Here is a 21,933-nt window from a genome sequence, read left to right as displayed (position 1 = left end):
TAATGGATGTTTTGAGACAAACAGCAGTCACTAAGGTAGATACACTCTCCAAGTAATTTGTTCTGTGTATGAATAGCTTCTGAAACTCATCACCTCCTGGGAAATGAAAATTCCAATTCAACTGTAATAAAACTGAGAAATCCTTACTGTCCTTTGTAAACTTAATTTGAGGTTTAAGTAAGATACAGATTATTTATTTTGTCCAAACACACGCTTCTGAGTTAAGTTTTTTTTCTAAATTGGCCTTAATAATAACTTCATTGGAAAGAGAGAGTACTTGCTTTGAGCACACATATTGTGGCAACCAGACAGATGAAAAAGCATTAATACTTCATTTACTAGTTATATTCCCTTTGTAATTAAACTTTAATAAGCACCTTAGATATAGGTTGGATTTGTGCCTGGCCATAGGAAACACAAACATTTCCCAGCTATAATCTGAATTTAGCCTGCTGAATGTGTGAGTTGAGAACAGTGCTGTAACTGTAGTTTGTGCACAAGGGTACCAGCAATGTATCTCGGTAAGCAATACATTTAGGACGGTGAAAGAAACAGTGGTGAAATAAGGCAAATTAGAGTCAAAATAGCAATAAAGAAAAATAAGAAAAGGAAAGAAATTTTGAATAAAGTGATACAAATGAAAGCTAATAATGAAAGTGTCATGCAACAACCTTGTATTCGACACCAGCAAGACCAATGGACTTCTGAAAGGGTAAGACGAGCAAACACATACCGGTTTTCAGTGAGGGATCAGAAGTGGAAAGGGTGAGCAGTTTTGGTCTCCTGAGTGTCAACAGCTCTGAGGATTTAATTATTGCCTAACATATCAATGCAACTACAAAGGCAGTGGCTATATTTCATTAGGAGTTTGAGGAGATTTGGTGTCACCAAAGACACCAAAATTCTACAAATGTACCAGGACTGCATCACCATCTGGTTTTGGGGGGAGGGGGCACTGCACAGGATCAAAATAAGTTGCAGAATGTCATAAACTCAGTCAGCTCCATCAAGGGCACTAGCCTCCCCAGCATCCACTATATCTTCAAGGAGCGATGCCTCAGAATGGTAGCATCCATTATTAAAGAGCTGCATCACCCAGGACATGGCCTTTTCTCATTGCTACCATCAGAGAGGAGGTACAGGAGCCTGATGGCACATACTTAACAATTCAGGAACAGCTTCTTCCCCTCTGCTGTCAGATTTCTGAAAGGATGTTAAACCCATGTACTATATTTTCCCTCTTTTTTTGCTACTTATTTAACTTCACTTTTCCAATACATATACTTCTTACTGTAGTTTATATTTTGTATTAGAATGTATTGCAAATTACTGCTGCTGTACAGCAACAAATTTCATGACATATGCCAGTGATATTGAACCTGATTCTGATGCAAATGCTGTTAAATAAAAGTTAACATTTGAATTTATCCCGTTTTTTGAGCCCGAGAGATTGAGTTTGCTTTGTGTTAATGACTCTGGACAGGAATTTATTTTCAAAAGTATTGCTTCTGCAGAATTTTTTTTCTGGTTACGATAGACTGCATGAAGCTGAACACAAATATAACTTCAGGCTACTTGTAGTATGTAGGAATTTGGAAAACTTTATTGAATATAATGTGTGTAATTGTATTAAGCTGCTGACACTGAACTAAATATATAACCATATAACAATTACAGCACGGAAACAGGCCATCTCGGCCCTTCTAGTCCGTGCCAAACGCTTACTCTCACCTAGTCCCACCTATCTGCACTCAGCCCATAACCCTCCATTCCTTTCCTGTCCATATACCTATCCAGTTTTTTTTAAATGACAAAATCAAACCTGCCTCTACCACTTCTACTGGAAGCTCGTTTCACAAGAACATGCTTCATTGATGGTTTTCATTTGTACTCAGTGTCTAAGGCTTCACGCTTAAGTGTCCAACAATAATCAGAATGAGAATCAGGTTTATTATCACCGGCATGTGACGTGAAATTTGTTAACTTAGCAGCAGCAGTTCAATGCAATACATAATCTAGCAGAGAGAGAGAAAAAATATAATAAAACATAATAATAAACAATCAAATCAATTATGTATATTGAATAGATGTTTAAAAATGTGCAAAAACAGAGATACTGTATATTAAAAGAGCGAAGTCAGCCAGCATTGATGGATTTCAAAGCAACATGCATGCTGGAGGAACGCAGCAGGCCAGACAGCATCTATGGAAAAGAGTAAACTGTTGTCGTTTCGGGCTGAGACCCTGTATCAGGACTGAATGTGGCAGTCTGCTCTTGCCATATCATTGGGACAGCAAACAGCATGAACTTCCAAGTACCTCTGAGCCAAGCTCTAAGATTGACAGCGCATGTTATGCATCAAACATGACGAGCCTAGGCTTCACCTTGGTAGCCAATTTTACATCCAAATTAGAGCTCACGGGCTTTCTTAATGGGAGAGTCATGCTCCATCTTTGAGATTTAAGCGTATACTCGCCACAAATATAACCGATAGTATCACGGCTGTTGCAAGATTGGCGGGACATTTTGCTATCACAAATACTGAAAATATAATGACTTTATTATATTGAGCACACACAATATGCTCTGCGCGTAGACCTTGTGCTTCAATGTGATCGCAAACCAATTGCGTAAACGCAATGCATAGAATGGTGTGTGCATGATGCTTGTACTGACCTGTCCGGCCATACGGTATTCTGCATGGCTTAGACATGGCTGGACAAAATAGAAAACTTTTCTGCTAACAGTGTGGGCAACATTTTAATTGAAATAACAAATATAGGCAATTTCAAAAAATAGTGCCTGATAGGGAAATTTCATGGTGGATTTCCATCAACAGCCCAAAATCCACATGATACATCCAAAAGTATTCAGGAAGCAAAATCTTTGTTGTCAAGTGTAATTATATTAGTGTTGAAATTGATCCACGCACTACTAATTTGATCTAAGACCCAGTTTAATAGACAAAATGCAAATTCTAAAAAAAAATCTTGTAACTACCATATCATGGATGCGGAAAGGAGGTACTGTAGCGGTGTGCTATACGCAGTGCTAAAATTATGAATCGGAGTCGGTAACTGCAGTCGAAGGAAAAAAACTTTATTCGAAATCCTCAGCCTCACTTTTAAGCCTCCCTCAACCTGCCCCCCCGTGGCGTATAGGCTCCAAAGCTCTGTGCTCGCAAACCCCCGTAGGCTATCTAATTGTGAGCCGGTTCGGGTGTGCCAGGAAATGGGTCGCTACAGTACTGTTTTGCGGAGTATAAATGGCAACATAGTATAAACCAAACCAGCGACCTTGTTTTCCTTCAGGTTGTCACTAAATACACTGCTTTGCTTTGATGCCATGCATTGCAGCTGAATTGTGCATTAATACGAAAATGATTTGTAAACTTGGCTTTATTTTATTCCTACTCAGTTTCGGTACAACACATAAAATCAAAATAAGCACTGTAACAGTTAATATTAATTGATCTACGGGTGCAATTTTTACTTTCTATACATGGAAGAAGTCCTTGTGCATCACGAATTTGCTTGCGATGTATTGGCGAAACCGATGTTCAGATACTAATTTGACAAACTAGCATTTTCCAATAGGTGTCTCTTTAACAAAAACAAATGACAACAGAAAATGCTGGAACCCCTCGGCAGCCAAACAGCAAACGATGAACTCATTCGCAAGAAGACGTTATAACTCCTGGCGGGTAAAAACCTGCGCTCGGCCAATAAGCAGAGCGCGCTAGCCGCTGATTGGCTGAGCTCGGCGGATCGGCGCCGTGAATGGAGCTGTCACTCATTCACGATGACGTCGAGGGTTCCGGCGCGGCATTCGGTTGGTTTGTGCAGAAAGGGCGGGAAATGCTTAAACGCGGGAATTTCTGCTCGAGCCGCCACTCGGTCGCTGCGATTTTATTTATTTATTTTCAATATTTTTCCATCCGTCTTTGCGCACCGTGGTTGCGATGGCAGAAAATCAGGCCGGCTGCGGTTCTCCCAAGCGCGTCTCTGTCATTAAAACCACGCCGATTAAGCCGAAACGCATGGATGTGACGCCCACCAGCCCCGGATTCAGCGATTTCATGGTGTATCCGTGGAAGTGGGGTGAGAACGCGCACAATGTCACCCTCAGCCCCGGCGCCTCCTTCACCGGCAACGGCGGCAGGGACTCCCAGCGCGGTCCCGCTGGAGCCGCGGCTCTCGATCGGGAGCTGGAACATCTCTCGCAGGTCAGTCAGAGGCGGAGAGAGCCCGCACTCCTTTACATGCATCCAGCTTGCTGGAAAAACTTTGCGGTTACGTTGTTGCTCGCTTTTAGTTCCTCGTTCGTTTATTGCTAGTCCAGGCTTCTGTATATTTATTTTGCATGCTTCGTTATTTTTAAATACGTTAAACATCCCGCTTTACGGCAAGGGGCAGCGGGTAATGTTGTTGTGGTTCGGATTGGCGCGCATTTGTCGATCGCCAACTGTCTGCGGCTCCGGCGGGGACGTAAACGGAGCGGGGGAGGCGTCTGCCGGAGATCGGCGGCCGGAGCTGCCTTCTCCCCGCCAAACGACTTCGGGCTCAGCTTATTGTGTGTGTGTGTGTGTTGTGCTCTGCGTTTGATTCTCTCTCTCTCTCTCTCTCTCTGCCGGGGTGCAGAAATTAAATGAATGAAATCACTTCCTGGAGAGCTTGTCAATGCTCCAGCGCGCCAAAAAGACGTAACTTCCTCCCGCCGGGTTCTTTAAGGCGACCCGACCTGTTGCAGCTGTTCAACCGCACGTTTGGGGAAGTTTTGTTGATTGTTTACAGTTGTCCTCTCTACGTGCTGTTGAGGTTGTGTGACATCCTGAATTGGTAAACGGCAAAAGATTTGTTAATAACATACTTTTGCTTCATTTTCAAAAGAGGATGTGATTTTATTTCATAGTGACGTTTAATTCTATATGTACAGTGATCCGTCTCTGTCATAGTCGGGTTAATGTTGAAACGCCACACCTTTAACGGAAGCACAATTTAAAGGAGTGTGCTGCTAACATAATAATGTACTCAGGCTTAAGTTGACTGCTATTACTGCTCACATTTTCCAGCTAGCAGGTTTGTAGTATCTGCTGCCTTGCCCTGTAAACATTCAGCAATTGACATCAGTCATGGGGTACAAAGTAAATTTATTATCAAAGTAAACCTAGCCTCTTATGAGTTGATTAAGTTCCAAAGCAATGCACGTGTTAAAAAGTTAATTCAGAGAGTTCTTGTTAGGTGGGTTTGTAATTTGCCATCCTGTAATTTACCACCGCCACCTTCCTAAACTCAACTGACTTTGAGGGAAAGATTGATATCATGACGATATGCCACTTGGATCTGTCCGCTTCCTGCATGCTAACTCGTTGTTACCTGACAATTATGGGGAACTAATGATGGGAGAGTCTTGTTAATATAAACGGTGAAGGGGGGAAAAAATAGAATTAGAAAGTATACGAGGATCATGAGAAACCTCTGGCAGACAGAATTAAGGTAAAATTGAAGGTGATCTGTAGGTAAATAGAGGGCGTGAGAACAAGCAGGGAAAAGGTTGTGTCCATTAGTGACAACATCATCGATCTAAGCATGGAACCAGAGGGGAAATACTTCTGATCGGCATGCACAAAGGAGGCAGACTTTGTAGTTGGAGAATTTGGTACAGGGGTGAGGAAGGTTTATTGCTGGCCTCAGGATTTAGGATTAATCTCAGGTGTCTGCAGAAGGCAAATGAAAGGATTGCTGTGGTTGAGATGTTTACTGACTAGTTATGACTGGTGAACATGTTCCCTCCCCCCCTCCCCCCCATCTTTTCAAGGAAGACAGTAAGTAAATGCCTGGTAACCATAGAACAGTAAGTTTCACATCATTGGTAGAGAAGGTACTGGAGAAAATTCTGAGGGAGATGATTAATCATTTGGAAAGGCAAGTGCTGATCAGAAGTGGCCATTTCAGCTTTGTCAAAGGCAGATATTGTCTGACCATAATGGTTGAATTCTTTGACAAAGTAACAAATTGTATTAACTGTGCACTAGATTTGATCTACATGGACTTCAGTAAAGACTTTGACAAGGTCCCACGTGGGTTAATGGTTCAACAGTTAAGCCCAGAGGGATTCAATATAGGCTTAGTAATAGACAGGGTGGAGGTAAAACGTTTTGTGATTGAATGCCTGTGACTTCTGGAGCCCCACACAACGTTATTGCGATCCTTCCTGTTATAACGTGTGAGTGAATTGGATAAGTTTCTGAGTGACTTAAAGCTTGAAGTTGTTGGTTGTGTAGAAGGTAGAGTTAGAGTGCAGAGAGATAGTGAGATGGGTATAAAACGGAAGTTAGAGTTCAATCCAAACAAATGCAAGGTGATGCATTTGGGAACGTTAATGAGGCTAGGACTTACAAATGGTTGCATCGCAGGGAGTATTGAGTAGCAGGGGGACCTTTTGAGTTCAAGCATAGTTCCTTGGAGGTGGCAACAGTAATAGGCAACATAGTTAGGAAGGCGTTTAGGATACTGACCTTCATCAGCGGGGCATTGAACACAGAAGTGGTGTGATTGGGTTCCAACTTCATTAAGGTGTAGTCTGACCTCATCTCATGTACCGTGTACACCCTGTATTTCTACCTAGGGTGCCTAAGACTTTTGCACAATACTAAGATGTGTCCAGAGGCAACAGTAGATGTATGTACACAGTAATTTAATATATGTTGCACTGTACTACTGCTGCATATATTAAAGAAAAACAAATTTTATGATGTATGTGAGTGACGATGAACCTGATTCTGATATGGGCCTGTATTGTGGACTGAGTGGGGAGGGGACAGGAATCATGGTTAGGGAGTGGGAAGCACCAGAGACATTCTGTAATGATCAGTAAACCAATTCTTTAGAATCAAAATCACCTTGACTGTTGTCTCAGAGCTGGGTTTCTCTGCACCCATGCCCCTCCCTTTTCCCTGACACTCCTCTGCCGCCTGTCCCACATCCCTCCCGTGATGCTCCACCCTGACCTTTGCTCCCACCAGGTTTATAAACTCGCTGCCAGCTTCACGTTGACGAATACAGTACTCTGCACCCGAGCTATATACTGTAATGTGCCCAAGATCTTTGCACAGTACTGTATAACTAGAGGACCTGGCTTTTGGGCTAGGGAAAGGGATTCAAAGGGGATGTGAGAAAAACAACCTTCACCTCCTAGATATTAGCAAGTAGCTCAATTCCACTGCAGACAGTATTTAAAGCTGGGACTCTGATTGCAGTGCAGGTGTGTCTAAGTAAATGCTTGATAGATAGACACTTTATAGATCGCAACTGAAATTACAGTGTCACAATAGCATTACAAATAGATACACAAATATTAGAAGAGAAGTAAGAAAGAATTAAAAAAAAAGTTATGTCAGACAGGAGGGGGTCATCGCTTCCCTGGCCACAGGTTGACTCATAGAGCCTAATGGCTGAGGGTAAGAATCAGCTCGTACAGTGCACTTTGGAGCAGTACCGTTGTCCCAAGGGCCAGAAGAATGGTGACCATGTACTTAAATGGATTAATGTCTATTGCTATTTTGCAGTATTGCTAGCCAGTACAAAATCAAATGGACAAAACACGCTAGGTAGCATTAAGGCAGGCTTATAGACTAATTCCTTTAAGTACCTGGGTCTACACCTGGATGATAGACTTGACTGGAATGGGGCACCAACACAGAGGCTGTGTACAAGAAGGGCCAGGGTCACCTCTACCTCCTGAGGAGACTGAGGTCCTTCGGAGTATGCAGGCCTTTCCTTCACAGGTTCTACCAGTCTGTTGTCGCCAGTACAATCTTCCATGAGGTGGTGTGCTCAGGCAATGGCATCAGCATGGGTGATGCCAACAGGCTCAATAAACTGATTAGAAAGGCTGGCTCTGTTATAGGAATCAAACTGGACACACCGGAGGCTGTGGTAGAAGGAATATCTTCGCAATTCTGGACAGTGTTTCTCCCCCTTTGCACGCCACCTTGGCTGCACAGAGGAGCACTTTTAGGAAAAGACTAAGACAACTGCACTGCTCCGAAGAGTACTAGATGAGGTCATTTTCACTCTCGGCCATTGGGATCCATAATGAGTCAACCTATAGCCAGGGAACTGAAGGCCCCCCTCCTGTTAGACTGTTTGAGATAACTATTTTTAATTGTTACTACTTCTCTTCTGATATTTATATCTGTACACTTGTAATGCTACTGTGACACTGTAATATTTGATATTGAGTCAAAGGGAAAAATTTGGAAGTCCAAAATCTTAATAAAAGAGGAACAAGTAAGGAGCATCTTAAAGGAGTCTGGTTAAAATTTGGGCGCACAGGAGCGTAGGCATTGCTGCCCTAGATGGACTTGCCTTTGAGATTTCTGTTTCCCTCGTTTAACTCCATATGCAGAAATTTGTATTTGTAGGATGAGCACGCACTAAGAAGTGAGTCCTTTTCAATAATGCTGAGCTACAGTACAAGATTAAGTCTGTTTAATACGCTTGCACATACTTAAATGTTCACCCCCTATCCTCTGCTGAACTGTGTAAAATTGGTAACTGGCTAGGTCCCTATTAGAGGATAATGTCTGTTGTGTACACTTTCCAGAATTCCAGAATGGTTTCTTTAATGGGCTTTCAAAGATACAAACGTTTGTAAATCACGGTGTTGAAGGGATTGTACAGACCAGTATCCTTACCGTCTTTGGACACTGGTTTCTTGCAACATAACTTTCAGAATTAATTAAAGGTTAAATATTTAATCTGGATCTGGGTGCCTTGTTGTAGGATGGAACAAGACGCGGCCGCCCAAGAGCAGAGCTAATCCGTGATCTCATAAATGAGGGTGAGCACTCCTCTAGCAGAATCCGCTGCAATACTTGTAACCGAGTGTTTCCCCGTGAGAAGTCCTTGCAAGCACACAAGAGAACGCACACGGGTAAGATATACATTGGATGAGTGCATGTCATTAGTGAGGTTATGTTTATTAAGATCTTGTAATGATAAAATTGAGGTTACTCAGTGGAATGCAGGGAGGATGAGGAGATTGGAAAGCCACGTTTGAAGTGCTTACAAGGCTGTTTGAATTGTGTAACGAGCTGAAAGCAGCTCCAGATAATAAGAATCGGCTGTGGGAATAACAGCTGCACAACCTAACCGAGTAAGAGATTTCATACGGCATTAATGAAATGTCTCTGTGAGGGAGGATCTTGCTATTTTTCACTTGGACATTTCAAGGTTAAACATTAGAACATATAGTAGTAGGAAAAAAGTTTGTGAAGCCTTTGCAGTTACCTGGTTTTCTGCACCAATTGCTCATAAAATGTGGTATGATCTTTAAGTCAAACACAGAATGCCGCATTAATAACAAAAACAATTGTACTTTTCATGTCTTTATTGAACACATTATTTAATCATTCTCAATAATTGCTGGAAAAAGTATGTAAACCCTTGTATTTTGTAATTGGTAGACCTCCATTTGCAGCAATCACCTCCACCAAACATTTCCTGTAGCAGCTGAGCAGATTTGCACAACAGTGAGGAGGAAGTTTGGACCATTTCTTCATACAAAACTGTTTTAGTTCATCAATATTTCTGGCATACCAAGCATGAACAGCCCTATTCAGGTCATGCCACAACATTTCAATTGGCTTAACGTTTGGACTCTGACACGGGCATCCCAAAACATGATTTTTTAAAAAACCATTTTGATGTTGATTTACTGTTGTTTCAGATCATTGTCTTGTTGCATTATCCAACTTCTATTAAGCTTCAGGTGACGATTGCTACCCTGACATTCTGTAAAATGTCTTGATACAATTTCAGATTCATTGTTCCCTCAGTGATTACAAGCTCTCCAAGCCCCGAGGCAGCAAAGCCGCCCCAAGCAATGATGCTCCATCCACCATACTTTTCTGCCAAGAAGTTCAATTTTTGTCAAATCTGTCGAAGAATATTATTCCAGCAGTGTTGTGGAACATCCAGGTGGCCTTTTGGAACCTTGAGATGTTTGTTTGTTTTTGAAGAGCAATGATGTCCTCCCAAGAACACCATTCTTATGCAGTGTTTTTCTTATATTGAACGCACAGACTTTTGGCAAGTTCTAGAGATATCTGCAAGTCTTTTGCTGTTGCCCTTGTGTTCTTTTTCACCTCCTTCAGCTTTGCACATTACACTCTTTGTGTGATCTTTGCAGACACCCACACTTAGGGAGAGTAGCAACAATACTGAGTTTCTTTCACTTGTAGACAATTTCTCGTACTGTGGACTGCTGAACACCCAGGTCTTTAGCAATGCTTTTGTTGCCTTTTCCAGTTTCATGTATCTCTACAATTCTTCTGAAGTCCTCTGAAAGTTCTTTTGATCAAGTTATGGTGGACAGAACAAATCTTTCTTGAGAAGAGCAAGCTCTGCTGGTAACCTGACTTTGTGTGTCTTTTTTTTATAGAGGGCAGGACACCTCTACAACCCACACCTCCAATCTTATCTCATTGATCGGAACACCCGATGCCAATAGTTTTTGTAAAAGGCATTACCCCAGAGGTTCAATTTTTTTTAAACCTAGACTATGATGGTTTAAGTGGTGTACTCAGTATTGACGAGAAGTACGATTTTTGTGTGTGTGTGTTATTAGTTTAGGCAGATTGTGACTTAAATGAAGATCAGACCACATTTTATGAAAAATTAGTGCCAAAAATCAGGTAATTGTAAAGGGTTCACAAACTTTTTCTTGTCACTGTATTTACTAAATTTCTCAACAACCAAGCAACTAGAACAAAATGGCAGAAACTTGGTGGGACCTACAAAGGTTCAATGATTCAATTGAACATCAGAGAATGTATAAAGTATGCAACCCAAAATCCTTACTCTTCACAGACATCCACCAAAGCAGAAGAAAAGCCGTAAAGAATGAATGACAGAAAACGTTAGAACCCCAAAGGTCCCCCTCCCTCACCCATCCCAATGCACACAGCAGGACGAGCATCAACCCTGTGCCCCCTGCCCCACCCTTCCCAATTGCTCTAGTGAAAGCATCAACTTTCACCACCCATCATGCAGGCAAAGACCATTGTGTGGAGTCCATCAAAAACCACTGTCCATCCCAACACTTCGACATCTCGGACAGACTCAGTGTGCCTCTCCCTCTCCCTCTCCCTCTCCCTCTCCCTCTCCCTCTCCCTCTCCCTCTCCCTCTCCCTCTCCCTCTCCCTCTCCCTCTCCCTCTCCCTCTCCCTCTCCCTCTCCCTCTCCCTCTCCCTCTCCCTCTCCCTCTCCCTCTCCCTCTCCCTCTCCCTCTCCCTCTCCCTCTCCCTCTCCCTCTCCCTCTCCCTCTCCCTCTCCCTCTCCCTCTCCCTCTCCCTCTCCCTCTCCCTCTCCCTCTCCCTCTCCCTCTCCCTCTCCCTCTCCAAGGGAGGCAGCGGTATTGTTCCTGCCACAGCATGAGGGAAATCAACAGCTCGCTGTTTTGACATTTCATCACTTATGCTGTCATCACTTATCACGACGCAGCATCACTTATTTCAACAGCAGCGTACTCTGAGGTCTTATTGTTTTAATCTCCTGCAATGTTTTATCTGGCGACATTGATAAGGAGTCAGGTCGCCCACAGGACCACTCCTTGAAAGCGCACATCCAGGTTGCTCAGCGAGAATCCAGTGCCGTGAAGAACTGAAGTTTGTGTGCAGCTGTAGATCGCGGACCCTGACTGAACCCCAGCCACCTTGAAAAGGAAAGAAAAGACATTAAAAGAGAAATTAAACTTTCACGGATGGACTGGAAGAATTTGACCAGATCCGAAAAAACTTCTGGCGCCATCTTTAGCTCCTCCCACTCTCGCTAGGTTGAAGGCTAACTGATGATCATAGGTTAAATTGTGATCAATGTCAGCTGAAATCTAACCTCGGTCTTGTGTGAAAGAGACATTACCCGGTTAGAATACATGCATGTACTTGGTACTGATAAAGATCACTAGCATATGTGTGCTCTGCAAAATTTTAGAATAAGCAGGATGACCTAGCATCTGTTTGTATTCATATATCCAAGCAGTAAAGCTGTAGTCTTTAGATTTTGGACAAGCAAAGTTTATTGTTCTTAACTATGTTGATATCAAGTTAATTGACACAAGAATGTCTTTGACTCCATGGAAGATCAAATCTTATACCGCAAATTAATGGGAACTGATGTAACACTCATTTTTGTATTTTTATGCTCAAATGTTGTAGTCAAAATCTGACTATAGGGAAATTGGAAGTAATCATGCCATGTATTCATTACTTGGTAGCAAATTACAGAAATTGATGCATTTATCAGTGAACGTTATATGACTGTTTCCCATTCGACTTTAATGCAGTCTTTATTGTGATTCAGTTTTACTTTAAACTGTATTGTTAGTTATTGAATTATTATTCTGACACCAGAGCTGTTATCAAAATAAATAATTTTAAATCTGAATTTCAAAAAAGCCACTCTATAATATTCAGTAATGTTGATTATAGGAAAGCCTGTTTTCTGCTGTTATCAGATTTTCATTGCAACTTGTGCATATGGTAGTAAGTGTAACTTTGATATACAGGGTGTCCCTGAGTTACGAACATCTGACTTACAGACAACTCGTACTTATGAACGGCCTGCCATAAAGCCTATTATATGAAAAGGGGAATGCCGTCCGCCATTTTAAGTTGGATTAAGTTAAAATTGCCGTTAACACTGTGTTGAGTGTGTAACTTTGGCTTAGACTTTTCTTAGCAAGACTCACCCTGACCCCCCTTTCCAGTTAGCACCGCCCCACCTGTCCCATTTAACTTGTCTCAGTGCGGGTGGACTTTAGGACCCGGGGGAAGCTCAGGTCAGGACTTGCCGCCCACAGCTGCTGCTGAATCTGCAGTGTTTCTGTTCCATTGATGAAAATCGATCACGATTGAAAATAAGGTGGAAGTAATAAAGCGATTGGAAAGGTGGAAAGGTCATTGGAAAAACGTTAGGCTATAGTTGATCAACGATCAGAACAATTTTAAAGGATAAAGTGAGAATAATGGAGCATGCGAAAGGCCCTGCCCTGATGAGAGCTACGATTAGTACTAAGCAATGCAGTAATTTAATTATTGAAATACATACGTTTCTTAAGTGTTTTATATGCATAGAAAGGTAAAATATATACAATATACTCAGACAATAATTTGATTAACTGACGCTAAATAATACCGGATGCACCTGTTCTGACTTAAAGACAGACTCAGGAACGGGATTCATTTGTAACCCGGGGACAGCCTGTATTGTGGCTGATCAAATAATGTGCTGTTTTATTAACCTTAGAGTATTGTTATAGTAAATCTTTTGTTAAAGAGCATTTGGGTATTTGGTGGGAACTATTTTTTAGGCAGATTGGAATTGGTTTGTTATTGCCACATGTACTGAGGTACAGTGAAAAGCTTGTCTTCCATACTGTTCATACAGATCAGATCAGGGCATTGAGCTAGTGCAAGTAAATCAATGAAGTGCTCTTGTCATGGTCTGTTTCATTTTGCCTTGGGCCATATTTAATGTGGAACAGATTAAAATGTCACTGATCAGAGCTGAGTGACCATTATGATCATTATGAGGATGTGTAACGGAAGACAATGGTCTGAAAGTCTGTTTTTTCTTCGGACAAACTGCATGACAGTTCAGCATAATCAGAAATGCTCCACCAAATTTAAAAATAAAAACAAAATCTTGGAATCAACAATGAGCTCCCAACTACATCTTAATGTCAAATATCTGTCAACTGTTATGAGACTATGTCAAGTTTAATTAGGATCATTGTTAATTGTTTTGTAACATATCTATGTTAAATAAGCCTTATAAATGCAAGCTATTTGCTTGTAGATGAGCTAATTAGTGTTATTTTCACCAGAGCTCCTGTAAATTCTTTTTTTATTTCTTTTTCCTTTGAGCAATAGAGAAAAGTTTAAATTTTAATGCTCTGTACTGTGGGTTTCTTGTAGGTGAAAGACCTTATTTATGTGACTATCCGAACTGTGGGAAAGCATTTGTTCAGAGTGGCCAATTAAAAACTCACCAGCGCCTTCACACTGGGGAAAAGCCATTTGTTTGCTCTGAAACTGGTAAGCTGGTAAACTCTTGTGCTCTGTTTGGAAAATTTGAGTCCAGCATGACGAGCAACTTGTGCTCCTTGGGTTAGACAAATCGATCATTTGATGTTGATTATTTGGGAAGTTCCTATAAGCATAGGAACCTCTAGCTACATAACTATGTATGCTGGTTACCATGACCAGCAGTGATGTACCTAGTGAGTTGTGTCTGGTTTGTAATGTTATTACGTTGCTCTCTGCATTGAAGCCGAGTATCTTTTATTGAGACATGTTTGATGTTGTGACCAGTTTCTGCCCTGTGGAGCTTTACGTGCATTCGTAATTTTGCACCAGAAGAGCAAATGCCAAATTTGGTTGGGCATTAATGTGGGGTCTTGATGAGCGTTTTGGATAATACGACTGCATACTGATTGAAATGAATTTGAAGATCAAAAGAATTTTTCACAAATTTGATCTCCTAACTTGAAATAAACTGACTTTTATTTTTTACATCAGAGACACAAGGCATAAAAATCTTTATGTTACGTCTCCATCTAAATGAACTATTTATAGTAATTTATAATAAATAGTATAATTTAGTGCTTCTAGAGAATCCAGTTGGCTATGAAAGTGGAGAGCTGATGTGCTCATCTGCAGCTTAATGTGAAAAAGACTAAGGAACTGGTGGTGGACCTGAGGAGGGCTAAGGCACCGGTGACCCCTGTTTCCATCCAAGGGGTCAGTGTGGACATGGTGGAGGATTACAATTACCTGGGGATACGAATGGACAATAAACTGGACTGGTCAAAGAACACTGAGGCTGTCTACAAGAAGGGTCAGAGCTGTCTCTATTCCTGAGGAGACTGAGGTCCTTTAACATCTGCTGGACGATGCTGACGATGTTCTATGAGGCTGTGGTGGCCAGTGCTATCATGTTTGCTGTTGTGTGCTGGGGCAGCAGGCTGAGGGTAGCAGACACCAACAGAATCAACAAACTCATTCGTAAGGCTAGTGATGTTGTGGGGTTGGAACTGGACTCTCTGATGGTGGTGTCTGAAAAGAGGATGCTGTCCAAGTTGCATGCCATCTTGGACAATGTCTCCCATCCACTTCATAACGTACTGGTTAGGCACAGGAGTACATTCAGCCAGAGACTCATTCCACCGAGATGTAACACTGAACATCATAGGAAGTCATTCCTACCTGTGGCCATCAAACTTTACAACTCCTCCCTCGGAGTGTCAGACACCCTGAGCCAATAGGCTGGTCCTGGACTTATTTCCACTGGGCGTGATTAACTTATTATTTAATTATTTATGGTTTTATATTGCTATTTTTCCCTCCGGATCAATAAAGTATGTCTGTCTGTCAAATGAAGTGCAGACACGATGTCTATAACAAATTGTTTGAAATGGGGTGGGGGGGGGTTTGAAATTTTTCAGCCTCATTCTGTGGGAGGGTGTGTAATTTCTCACTGAGACAAACTATATCTCTTGGTTTCTGTACAGGCTGTGGGAGCAGGTTCACACATGCCAACCGTCATTGTACCAAGCATCCTTACGCACGCTTACGAAGAGACGAAGTGTCCAATGGTGCCAACAAGACACAGGCCGCGGACAATGACGCTGTTGCAGAGTGGCTGACGAAGTGAGTGCATTCAGAAATTATGTGTTCTCGAACTTCTACTAATAATCTAATGGTACACTTAGTTAAGGTCTGCTTTGATGCCCTCCTTGCAAAAATATTTATTTGTTTTAGATTTGTTAAAGAATCCGTGGGCCTTTGTCCGGTTGTTTTGGAAGAAGCTCAGTGTTGGAAGGGAAGGAACAACATGTTAGACAACGGTTTCTTTCAGAATTAGATGCCATGCACATCAGTTGCGGAATATTTGGTCTTCAACAATTTGGTTTTGCTGCACCCCATCCCATGTATCTCCCAATAACATCTTTGTGTCATTGGAGGATTGAGATTAATTTGCAGCTTTACAGATTTTGCAGACACCCAGCAGAACAGATACAGTTTGTCAGGAAAGTTATGGTTTATTTCTGTTGCATTTGGCGCTACATTAATGTTGAATATAATGAAGAGAAATAGAAATCATCACATTTATTTGCATTTTTGACTTCCAGAAACATTTGAAAAGATGCCATGCACATTCCAAAGCCTAAACATTGCTGGAAGATTGGTTAAAAGAAAAAAAGTAGATTTTCAAGATTTTCTGTTTGAACAAGGTGGTTGATTAGGGCTGGAGGAGGTGCAGAATTGTTGCTGGGGCCTTCTTAGTTGGTGATTTATTAATAACTTGGATAAAAGGACTGAGAGTAGTGTATTTGCAAGGAGCGGCTATAAGGAGGTGATCTTGTAATGTCACCTAGAATAAGTTCGACAAAAGATAATAAATTGGGTGCCATGCGGGGAAATGAGCAGTCGGAATCTTTTTGGGAAGGCGGCAGAAAGGCAGAATCTTGTTTAGATGGTGTTTGAGAAATTTAGGCACCCTTGGATCAGAAGCATAAATTAGCAACTAAGTAATTTAGTAATTTGAATATCAAATTGAATATTGGCTTTTTATTATAGGAGGAAAGGAATACAGGAGCAGTTAAAGCTTATGCAGTGTTCTGATGAGAGCAGACCAGAAGGATTGTGTAGTTTTGGGTTACATTTGAGGAAGGACCTGATTGGAAGCTGTCACTTTGACTGGAGGTTTGGCTTGTGGAGGAATTTTAAACTGCCTGGAATCCTGAAGGCAGCTGATCACATTAAGTTACTAATGAAGCTTGTCAAGGTGAATGGTTTCCCTATTGGAGAAGTCTAGTACAATCCCAGGAGAAAAGATTAATGTTTAAGGATGTGATTAGGAAGGATTTATTCTGAGTTTTAATTGATTTATTTTTTTACTGGAATCCCCTACTCCCTGAAGCTATCAGTGGAAACCACTGTAATAGTGAAAGGGTCTGGAAGGTTGGTTTACGAGAGAGCTTTTCTTTGGTCAATGGCACTTTGCAAGAGGCAGTACGGCCTTCTGGTCCTCTTGCAATAGAAACGCTGAATTTCTGAACATTGTTCACCTGCAGATACTGGGAGATGCGAGAACAGCGCATGCCATCCGTGAAGAACACAGGCCGGAAGGCTGACCAGGAGCAGCAGGACCCCATGGAGTTCATCCAGTCTGATGAAGACGAGGATGAAGAAAAAAACGGGCCACATGCTGCCGCACACCGCCGCCTGCAAGAGCAACGGGAGCGGCTACATGGTGCCCTTGCTCTCATTGAGCTGGCAAACTTAACTGAAGCATAGTTGCTCCAGTAGATATGATACAATGCATGTATCTCATGAAGGGAACTGTCTGTGGACTAGTGCACGGGCAGAAGGAATGCACCTTATATTTTGCTTCTTAATAGGCTGCTATTATGTAGAATTTAAGATGATGATGAATGTTGTTGCCCTTGGTTAAAGGAGCACAAGTGTTATGCACTTTTTGTCCAGAAGAAGTTTATATAAAGTTTTAGTTCGGTGGAATGTTGCAGAGCTTTGAAAGATCAGATAATGTAGGGCAGGGAAGGGTAGAGAACCTGCTAGTGCCACATTCTAGCTATTGCAAGAATATACAACTTGCATTTGTAGTACAAAATTCGCACTGTTTTATGACATGTTAGATAAGCAGTGCCTTTGTGAGATCCATCTTGCAAATCTAGCTTCCAGTAAACTTCAGTATCTACTTAGCAACAGCAAACTGTAGTCTTGAAAGAAAAAGAGAATGTTAACTAGTATTTGAAACAGAAAAAATATTTTCAGAAGGAACACTTAAAAGTGTAGCATGACCCTTTCCAGAAAGTAACTGAAGCTGTCAATAGTTGAAGTTTGTGTTTCCAGTATTCAGGTTATTTTGTTTCTTTTGTCAAACAAAATCCTGTTCTGTTCCAACAGGAACTTCTGTTTTTTTTTCTCCCCAGCAATCCTTTGAAATGCACTGTTCATGATCTACTTGAGAACCACTTGGAAGGGTAGTGGAGTGAATTTTATTTTTTCCATCAATAGATGTCTTGATTTATTGGGGAACAAGTCATTCACTAGATATGGGAATTGAGTAAGTTTGACTAAACGGGAACCACCTTAACATGTATTCTCATAAACTACCAGTAAAATAGCAAGCTTTGAATACTTGTATAAAAATTACCATATCCTTGTAGATTTAAAAGGCGTGACATAAAGTTTCATCATACTGTAGGATGAAGCATTAGTACCACTGAGCCCTTGTCTTATAATAACCAACATGGGGAATGCAGATTACTTTGATTTTTGGAAAGAATAATCATTCAGTTTGGTTGCAGCAGATATTTAAAATGAGTTTTTGCCCCCTCAGTGGTGTTGGGAAAATTTGTAACATCTAATCAGGGATGGTTATAATTGAACATTGGCACTTGTATAGTTGCTGAAGTAGAAGTGAGAGCATAGCACTGGACTTGTTCTTTTTAGAGCACTATAAGTACAGAGGCACAATACTTCTGTGCAAAACGTAAGACAAATTGCACCTTTTGTGTGTTTATAAATACAACCTGTATTCCATCAAATGGACTTGAGCAATCCTGTGAGATCTGGATCTTGATTTAAGGCAATGTCACGACAAATAAAAATTGCAGGATTTGTTGTATTGTGACTTTTATTAAATTGTAGTTAACAATTTAGCAAGTACTTGAAACAGTGAAGATATTAGTTTCTAAACAAAACAAGTTGTCTACCTTAATTTGATTAGTGAAAATGCAAGCTGAGGGCTCTGCAAGAGAAATGTGGCACCCATTAATTTAAGTTGTTAGTCAAGTTTGTACCAGGTGATTTTTGGTGATGGAAGAAGTTTTGTTGACTTACATGTTGGCAACACTACATTGTATTGCTGTGTGTCTGTAGTTTAATATAGTCTTTGCAGTTTTGTTGCTTGCAGTTATTAAAATTTAACAAGAAAACATGTCCTCTTTGTTGGACAGCTTCAATTTGTTTTACCATAATCCAGTATTCTCTGCCTTGTGCTTTCTGGTAAAATATTTAGTTGCTGCGTGAAATTTAAAATTTGCTAAGTTGAAAAGCTTGACATGCAGTCATACATGTCATCAACTGTCATTGTTGCATAGATTTTGCACCAACAGTTTTTGCAGCATCGACTGAAGCAACTGAGAATCTGCCATTTTTCAACAATAAAAAGCAGCAGTATAGCCTTGATGTCCATACATTGGGGATTTCTGTTTTTCTAAAACTATTATGCCAATCAGATTCTGTTTAAATGTCCTTTATCAGCTAATTAGATATTGTTGTATGTAATTGAAAGTTATTTATTTTAGATTAGCATTGGATGTAGCTGATGCCATTTCAATTGTGTATTTTATGTAGAAGCTGTTCTAAACGTGGAGATGTATAAACTCACTTTGTTGGAAGCTAAATATCACGGTACAGCAGCAGATGCTGCAGTTAGGTGAATGCTGACTCTTAAAGACAAGCATTGCCACAATGGCTAGAAGCTTGAACTGCTTCCTGTTTTTACCATGTCATGCGTACAAGCTGGGAGCAAAGTGCATAAGATTTAACAGGGAAACCATGTAATAATCTTTCCAAGTTTTCTATAGTTCTGGAAAATATTGTGGGTTCGTACAACTTTTAATTGGTGAAAGAAGTTGGGTTTCCAAATGAGAGTGCCTTCCCTGAGAGGAAGCTGCATTTTTATATCCTTAATTTTGTTGTTAAAAAAAATTGTAACATTTAATTGATTTGTGACCAGTTCAAATTTAAACGGATTTGTGTAACCGAAGGGGAAAACCTGTAATGTTATGTTAGCATCACTGACTTGTAAGGTTGTTTGTCATCTGCTCTTGCCAAGCTAAAGACTGGTGTGCCTTGTTTGTACGTTAATATGGTATTACAACTAAAGTTGATTGACATCTCCAGCACCCCCACCTTCCATTACTGCTCATGTTGTGAAGTAATCAGTTTTGTCATTACAATTCTCTACCTAAACCCACCTCCATGCTTCTCCTCTCTTGGCTGGAACCATTCCCTTTCCCCTTTCTGCTCTTTGGCCCATGTTTCCTTTTTGGGGCACATCAGAATCTCGGTGCATCACATGAATTCCCCAAATGATTTTGAAGGTCTACATTTCTTCATTTCTACTGATTACAGACCTTTATACTTTGCATTGCATAGCACCACCCAGTGGTTCTGCCTTCGGAAATACAAAACAACTAGTTTTGGAAAGCAGCTGAATTTCAAAGATTGAAAGGATTTGGGAAATACGTAGTTAATGTTCATTGTTGGGCCAGTCCTACTTTGACAGTGATCCTTCACTACTTCCACAAATCTAAATCCCAGCTGATGTTTGAAATGTCACTGTAAAAAGGAATGCTGGAAGTTAGTATGAGTGGGGGGTGAGGACAAAGAATGAGAAGACATTCGTTCTATGTTTTGAAATAACATGAGATTTAATTTTAGAGTTAAAAGTATGTATGTTTTGCACTTTGTTTTAACAATTTTTCTGGTTGGATTGTTTTTTATCTTTGTTCTTGAATGATAAAACTGAAATCCATATTTCTCTTATTCTTCCAATCTTTTGTATTTTAATAATCCCTTGTGGTGTGACCGATTAACAATGCTTTAAGCTATTTCAGAGTGAGGTTTGTCACCAGCTTGAATTCATTCTGGCTTCTTTCATTGAGCATCCTGGTAAATCTGCTGAATTTTTGATCAGTACTCTAAATAAATATCGGTAGTGCTATAAAGTTGTTGTATCTTTCTTTTGAGTTGCATTTAATCTAACCATGCTAAATTTTGCATTGCATGGCTGTAACCCCGGAGAAAGTGAAATGCAGTGATTGTCAGCTTTCAGAACTCTATAGATTGGAGTATGGTAACTGCTATCTCAGTTCTTTATGGAAATGAGCAAAGGATAAGGGGAGGGAAATGGAGAAGCTATAATGGCTAGGTTAACATCAATGGTGGGAAAATGATGGAGGATATTAGTGAAGGAGTTGATAATAGTACATTTGGAAAATAATGGGATTAGACAAAGTCAACCTAGTGTTAGACAAATCTTCTGAGAATTATTTTCAAGGATATAATTGGGAAAATAGAAGAGGAAGAACCAGTAGATGTGGTTTATGCTGAAAAGCCCTAATTTAGATTATTACACAACATTAGAGCACATGGGATTTCTGGTAATTTATTGGCATGGACTGAAAGCTGGTTGACAGGAAACAATAGGGAAATCACAGGTCTTTTCAGAGTGATGGCTGCAACTAAATTTGACTATCACTAAACTGGGTGAATTACAAATTGTGAGGAAGATGCGAAGAAGCCCTAAGGCAGCTTGGATTGTGAGAGTTGACAACAAGAACACAACTGGTCTAGATTATCAGGAATAAATGTGAAGGTATTGACCTTTAGGAACAAACAAAGGTGATGTAATGATTAAAGAATGCCTAAACATATTGAGCTTATCTGGGAGTGAAGCATCACAGCCATTTGCACAGTTGTTGCCTTTTGTACATTTGGTTATCTGTCCTGTTGGGTGAGGTCTTTCATTGATTCTATTGTGTTTCTTGCATTTACTGTGTATGCCCACCAGAAAACTAACATCAGGGTTATATATGGTGTCATACTTCGATAATTTACTTTGAATTTTGAGCTCTGGCAAGAAAGGCTTAGGCTTTCTCATCCCACACAACAGGACCACAAATAAAGCTTTTAATTAAAGATTACTCAGACTAATTATTGGGAAAGGGGGTGGGAAATCTACAACTGCAGGAGCCAATAAATTATGTCTTTTAGGTTACAAATACATCTTAAAATAATCTCCCAACAACCAAATGAATATGATTTAATG

The 21,933-nt window shown here is 40.6% G+C and overlaps 1 protein-coding gene across 1 annotated transcript; it reads left to right on the top strand.

Annotated features, from left to right (window-relative positions):
* Positions 1-3,842: 3,842 nt before the first annotated feature.
* On the top strand, positions 3,843-20,820 carry znf367 (zinc finger protein 367). Its single transcript, XM_059969087.1, has 5 exons — positions 3,843-4,226; positions 8,788-8,938; positions 13,983-14,102; positions 15,578-15,716; positions 17,144-20,820. Exons 1-5 carry the CDS (start codon positions 3,963-3,965, stop codon positions 17,364-17,366), a joined length of 897 nt encoding a protein of 298 aa, XP_059825070.1. The 5' UTR covers positions 3,843-3,962; the 3' UTR covers positions 17,367-20,820.
* Positions 20,821-21,933: the final 1,113 nt, after the last annotated feature.

Source organism: Hypanus sabinus, chromosome 5 (genome assembly GCF_030144855.1).
Source record: "Hypanus sabinus isolate sHypSab1 chromosome 5, sHypSab1.hap1, whole genome shotgun sequence".
Lineage (NCBI taxonomy): Eukaryota > Metazoa > Chordata > Chondrichthyes > Myliobatiformes > Dasyatidae > Hypanus > Hypanus sabinus.
Note: the sequence above shows the minus strand (reverse complement) of the source record. Positions and strands in the feature narration are given on the sequence as shown.

Bases quoted from the DNA above. Each gene is read 5' to 3' on its own strand.
- znf367 (XM_059969087.1), top strand. From the start codon at position 3,963: ATGGCAGAAAATCAGGCCGGCTGCGGTTCTCCCAAGCGCGTCTCTGTC. The intron at 4,227-8,787 runs GTCAGTCAGAGG...GCCTTGTTGTAG, and splicing joins AGCTGGAACATCTCTCGCAG to GATGGAACAAGACGCGGCCG. The intron at 14,103-15,577 runs GTAAGCTGGTAA...GTTTCTGTACAG, and splicing joins ATTTGTTTGCTCTGAAACTG to GCTGTGGGAGCAGGTTCACA.